Raw genomic sequence first — 5,729 nt, 5'->3', positions numbered from 1 at the left:
TAAAAGGAACAACATTTGAAACATTTCTAAAGGAAGCAGAAGTGGATCTCCATGTCATTTAGAGAACAGGAAGCCAAAGTGCTACACACCAGTTCCCCCAACTGGCCCAGGCCGTCACGACTAAGGCTGAATGCTCCCTCTTCAAACACACAGGGAAGGCTCAGCCTCCCTTCCTACCCCCAGGACAAGCTGCTGGATGTGGGCCTGAAAGGAGCCTGGCTGCTGCTCAGGCTCAGGGCCCCTCTTCCTCCTGCCTCACACCTCTGCACACCGGGGTGGGAAGAACCTGGGACCCCTGCCATTGACCCTGCGCAGGTAGTCCTTGACTTGCTGCTTGCTGGTCTCCGCATAGGCCCGGGGACCCCACAGGAACTCGTAACGAGCAGGGTGGCTGTGAGGCACCTGCCGGTACTGCAGGTACCCCGCCCGCACCCACACTTGGGTCAGCAGCTCCTTGGGCTCCCCATAGATGCCGTGCTCTATCCCAGCAAATACCCCCATCCTGCTAAGTGCTCCCCAGACCTTCTCCTCAGGGACCCGGTCCCCTTCTAGGAGAATCAGGCTCAGGGCCGCCACCAGGAGGCCAGCCTTTGGCATGCTCTGCCCATCCCTCTGCATCTCATTGAGGGTGAGGCCCAGGGTGGGGACCATGGCATAGATGTGCTCTCTGGGGTCCACCTCTTTCAAATCCAGGCCAAAGACCAGCTGCAGGCACCGCGTGGCTTTACGGAAGACCACGGGGAAGTGGGCCTGGTTATCCCTGAGGACCGTATTCAGCATTTCAGCCTGGAAAATCGGCTCCTTGGTGCCATACTTGAGGAGCAGGAACTCCAGTAGTTGAGTCATCATCATATTCAGAGCCTGCTTGAACAAGATCTCCGCATCCACAGCAGCCGAGGAAGATGAGACTGGAGGGAAGGAGGCCAGAGGGGTTGAGGCATCCTCTGCCTCAGCCCCCAGGAGCTGCACCTCCGCTGGGCCCTGGGCCTGGACTTGGCCCTGAAGGTCTTCCTCAGGAGTGTAGAACTCATTCGTCGGGACCACAGGCATGATGAATGGGGTCTTGTGCCCAGTGTGGTTGTGGCAGGGGGAGAATGGAGACCAATGACCTGGGAAAGAGAGAGAGTGTAAATGGTCTCAGTTTTGAAATGCGACACGGGTGGCTCTGACTGAGGCTGCTTACTGGGTTTCCTTGAGGGCTGCTCTTGGGCGTTACAGGGGCACTCCTCCGGGGTGGTCAGTCTCCTGTCAAGTGAGGAAGAAAAATTCTGATTCAGGGTGCAGCCAGTACAGCCCGAGGTTCTGGGGCTGACAAGGTGGGGGGATTAGGGCCTTTTGAGGTCCCCTCTGTTCTGAGATGGGGAGCCCCTTTGCACACTCAGGATCCCCACCTCACCTTGACTCCTGGCACTCCTGTGGCCTCAGAACACAGACTTCAGACCTCCGCCTTCACCTCCTGGTTCCTGGAGACCCTGTGAGTCAAATGTAGGGGGCACCTCGGGGGTAGAGTGTGGCACAGACCTAGGCCTTCTGTGCTGGTAGGAGGGGTTGACTCTGTGAGGTTCCCCCAGATCTGGGGTGGGTAGTCCCATCGGGGCTCACATGTAGTGCTCACTTTTCCACTGGAATGACCTGGACCTTCCCCCTTCTGGGGTCCTGCAGGGAAACTCAGAACAAGAGCCAAGTCTGGACAGAAAGTGCTGAGGGGCCCCATATGTGTCCGCACCTGCCTACGGCCTCCCGTGGGCCCTAGGCTGGGGAGATGCTGGGTCCTCACTTCTCACGTCCTACCTGGCCTCCCAGCACTGAACAGAGGGGCGGGCGTCTGCTCAGTCCTCCCTCGGGGTCCAGGGAGTCCAGCCTCTGTAGACCTGAAACCTCCCCCTCCACAAGAACACCTCACCTTAAGGCCCCAAAGAAAGAGGTGAATAAACTGCTCACCCCTCTGTGGGGCCTCCAAGACCGCCCCCACCCTGCCCCTCCCTGCGCAAGAGCAAGGATCCCTCCCTGCCTTGAGGTCTAACAGCCTCAGTCCTTCCTCGCATGGAGCCTAGACTCTAGGCAGAACCCGCGATTGTCCCGTCCGCCATGTTGAAACCCCGCCACTTTCAGCAGGTCCCCAGGCTCTCTGAGACCCCGATGTCAGGAAATCCTGCACATGATCATCCCGCCCGGGGACTACCAGGGTCCCCTCTGTTCCGGGGTTGGGTTCCACTCCTCCCTCAGTGTCCTCACCTTGACTCCCGGTAGGACCTGGGCTCTGTCCTCTCCCTACCTGAGGCCCGGCTCCTCACACCAAGTCCCCGCTCTCTCTGAGACCCGCATGTCAGGAAGTCAGACAGGCTTAGTGTTCTCTTCTCACCACAAGGGGTCCCAGGTCCAACTACAGGGGCGGGGATCTGTGGGGGTTCTGTCGGGCCTCACGCAGGGACCCCCTCAGTCCTCACTGAGGCACCTCACCTTGCCTCCAGTCAGGACCTGGGATTCTCGCCTCTCCCCAACTGAAGCCCTGGCCCGTTATACCAGGGCCCGAGTCTCTCCAAGACCCGGATGTCAGGAAGTCTGACCATGCCGGTTTCGCTTATTGTACCCCACGGACACCCTGGACTGATAACAGAGACGGGCTACTCTGAGGCCTCCTCTGATTGTGGTCCACGGTACCCTAGTCCTCCCTCAGTGTCCTCAACTTGACACACCACAGGACCTGGGAATTGGCCCACCTGAGTTGCGGCTCCATATGCGAAGTCCCGTCTGAGACCCGGATGTCAGGAAGTCTGCCCGTTGTTTCAGGACCCCAGGCTGAGACCCGGATATCAGGAAGTGAGACCACGTATGTTGGGCCCAACCTATCCCAGGGCCAGGGTCCCCGCAGTCCTCCCTCAGGGTCCTCACCCAGACGCTTTCAGAACCTAAGATCCTCCCCCTTCACCCTCTGAGGCCTCTCCCCTTATACCAAGTCTCCAGTGTCTCTGCGACCCTGTGCTCATGCCGGCACCAGGGTCTCCCAGGGCTGGCAGCAGGTGCCAGGACCTGTGGCGTTACCTGTGTCCTCCCTCAAGGTCCTCATCTTGAGCCCTGGCAGGTCCAGGGATGTCCCTATGTTGACCCGAAGCAGGACCGTCATATCAAGGCCTTCACTGCCCTGAGACCCCGGGAGGAGACTGTGGACATGATACCAGGGCTCCAAGCCCAGGGCTTCCCAGAGCTGAGATGATCCCGCAGGGGTTCCTCAACCCTCTTTCTCTTTGTCACCTTGACTCCCAGCTCACCTAGGCACCACTTTCAGCTGCCAACTTTGCCCGCCTTAGAGCCAGCATCTCCCCAAGCCAGGACCCCTGAGAGGCAAGCAGGAGAGGGGACTCATTCCCACAAGCCTGCCAGTGTCTCCCAGGGCTAAAAGTAGTGACGACCTGTATGTCCTGGGGTCCCAGCGCTGTATGTCCTCAGGGTTCTACCTTGACTCCTAGCACAGCTGTGCTCCTTCACTCTGCTGACCTAAACACAAGCTCCGTGACCCAGGCCCTCAATTCTCCCCTCCCAGTGGGGTCAGTGGCGTCACATCTGGATGCCACATCCCAACACCAATCCCGTGGTCTTCCACAGCTGTCAAGAGGGCTGCACATGCATCCCTTGAGGACCCTCTGTCCTCACCTCGAGTCTCTGCCGGACTGGGGCCCCTCCCTCTGTCCACATGAGACTGTGCCCTCAGACCAAGACTCTGACTCACTGAGTCACTGAGGAAGTGGAGGGGGAGGGGGGCTTGGCCTGACAGCCCGGACTGGGGTCCCCAGGAGTCCCAGTAGGAGTGGAGTTTTATTCTATGAGAACCTCTGTTCCGGGGTGACTGGACCCCCTCATCCTCATTCAGGAGGGGGCTTCCTTAACACTTGAGAGAAGGCTGCAGTCCCAGGACAGATTCTGGATGGGGGCCTGCTGTGCCCATGACCATGGGGGAGCCCAGGGAAGCACACATCTTCCCATGGGGGCCCCTCAGCAGTCACCATACTTGGAAACCATTCTGTATAAGATATTCGGTTTTAGGTGAAGAGGCTGAGTCATGGCAGGTGATTTAGGGGAACCCTTGGTTTGATGATTAGATAATATTACCTGTTGGTTGTTGTTCATTCACTCAGTCTTGTCCGACTCTTTGAGACTCCATGGACTGCAGCGTGCCAGGCTTCCCTGTCCTTCACTATTTCCCAGAGTTTGATTAGACTCATGTCCACTGAGTTTATGATGCCATCCAACCATCTCGTCCTCTGTCTTCCCCTCTCCTCCCGCCTTCAATCGTTCCCAGTATCAAAGTCTTTTCCAGTGAGTTAGCTCTTTGCATCTAGTGGCCAAAGTATTGGAGCTTCAACTTCAGCATCAGTCCTTCCAATGAATATTCAGGGTTGATTTCCTTTAGGATTGACTGATTTGATCTCCTTGCTGTACAAGGGACTCTCAAGAGTCTTCTCCAACACCACGGTTCAAAAGCATCAATTCTTCAGTGCTCAGCCATAAGAGTTGATCCTATTGGAGTGCTGTCCTTCGCACTGTTTAATCCTCATTCATATTGATGAACACAGTTCACATGTCTATGAAGTATCTGTCAGATTTGTATGTATATATGTGTGTAGATTATATGTTTCCCTCGTAGTTCAGTTGGTAAAGAATCTGCCTGCATTGCAGGAGACCCAGTTCAATTCCTGGGTTGGGAAGATCTGCTGGAGAAGGGATAGGCTACCCACTCCAGTATTCTTGGGCTTCCCTTGTGGCTCAGCTGGTGAAGAATCCACCTGTGATGTGGGAGACCTGGGTTCGATCCCTGGGTTGGAAAGATCCCCTGGAGAAGGGAAAGGCTACCCACTCCAGTATTCTGGCCTGGAGAATTCCATGGACTGTATAGTCCATGGGTTCGCAAATAGTCGGGCACAACTGAGCGACTTTCAAAAAGAAAAATAGTTATATGTGCTTATATACTCATACATGGTGGACAAACCACAATGTATGTACTATGTGGGTGTATGTTTGGATTTTTAGCTATATGTTAATTTTTGGACTACACTGCTGCTGCTCAGTTGTGTCAGTCGTGTCCAACTTTTTGCAGCCCAGACTGTAGCACACCAGCTTCTCTGTCCATGGGATTCTCTAGGCAGGAATACTGGAGTGTTTTGCTATTTCCTTCTCCAGGGATCTTCTTGACCCAGGGACTGATCTCGAGTCTCCTGCATCTCCTGCATTGCAGGCAGATTCTTTTACCACTGAGCCACTATATATATACTTAAATTGTTAAAGAGTATCTGCTATTACTTTGTTTCAATCTATCACATACTCCAGTCCTATATTTAGTCTCTTCTTTGTATCTGTTGAGATAGTACTTTTTAAAGAAAGGTCAGGCCTTTGCTGGATGGTGTATCAGGTGGATATTTGCACAGACTCAGGAATCAGTTCAGGCAGTTCAGTCACTCAGTCATATCCAACTCTGCGTCCACATGGACTGCAGCATGCCAGGCCTCCCTGTCCATCACCAGCTCCTGGAGATGACTCGAACTCATGTCCATCGAGGCGGTGATGCGATCCAAACATCTCATGCTCTGTCGTCCCCTTCTCCTCCTGCCTTCAATCTTTCCCAGCATCAGGGTCTTTTCCAAGGTGCTCAGCTTTCTTTATGGTCCAGCTCTCACATCCATGCATGACTACTGGAAAAACCATAGCTTTGACTAGACAGACCTTTGTTGGCAAAG

General features: G+C 55.1%; 1 protein-coding gene across 1 annotated transcript; it reads right to left on the bottom strand.

Annotated features, from left to right (window-relative positions):
- Nucleotides 1-255: 255 nt before the first annotated feature.
- On the bottom strand, nt 256-1,050 carry LOC148773510 (melanoma-associated antigen 10-like). The gene has a single exon (XM_088833889.1). It carries the CDS (start codon nt 1,048-1,050, stop codon nt 256-258), a length of 795 nt encoding a protein of 264 aa, XP_088690015.1.
- Nucleotides 1,051-5,729: the final 4,679 nt, after the last annotated feature.

Source organism: Moschus berezovskii, chromosome X (genome assembly GCF_049115385.1).
Source record: "Moschus berezovskii isolate FMDL1 chromosome X, NW_MosBer_1.0, whole genome shotgun sequence".
In the NCBI taxonomy this organism is placed as follows: Eukaryota; Metazoa; Chordata; class Mammalia; order Artiodactyla; family Moschidae; genus Moschus; species Moschus berezovskii.
This window is presented reverse-complemented; position numbering and strand designations above follow the sequence as displayed.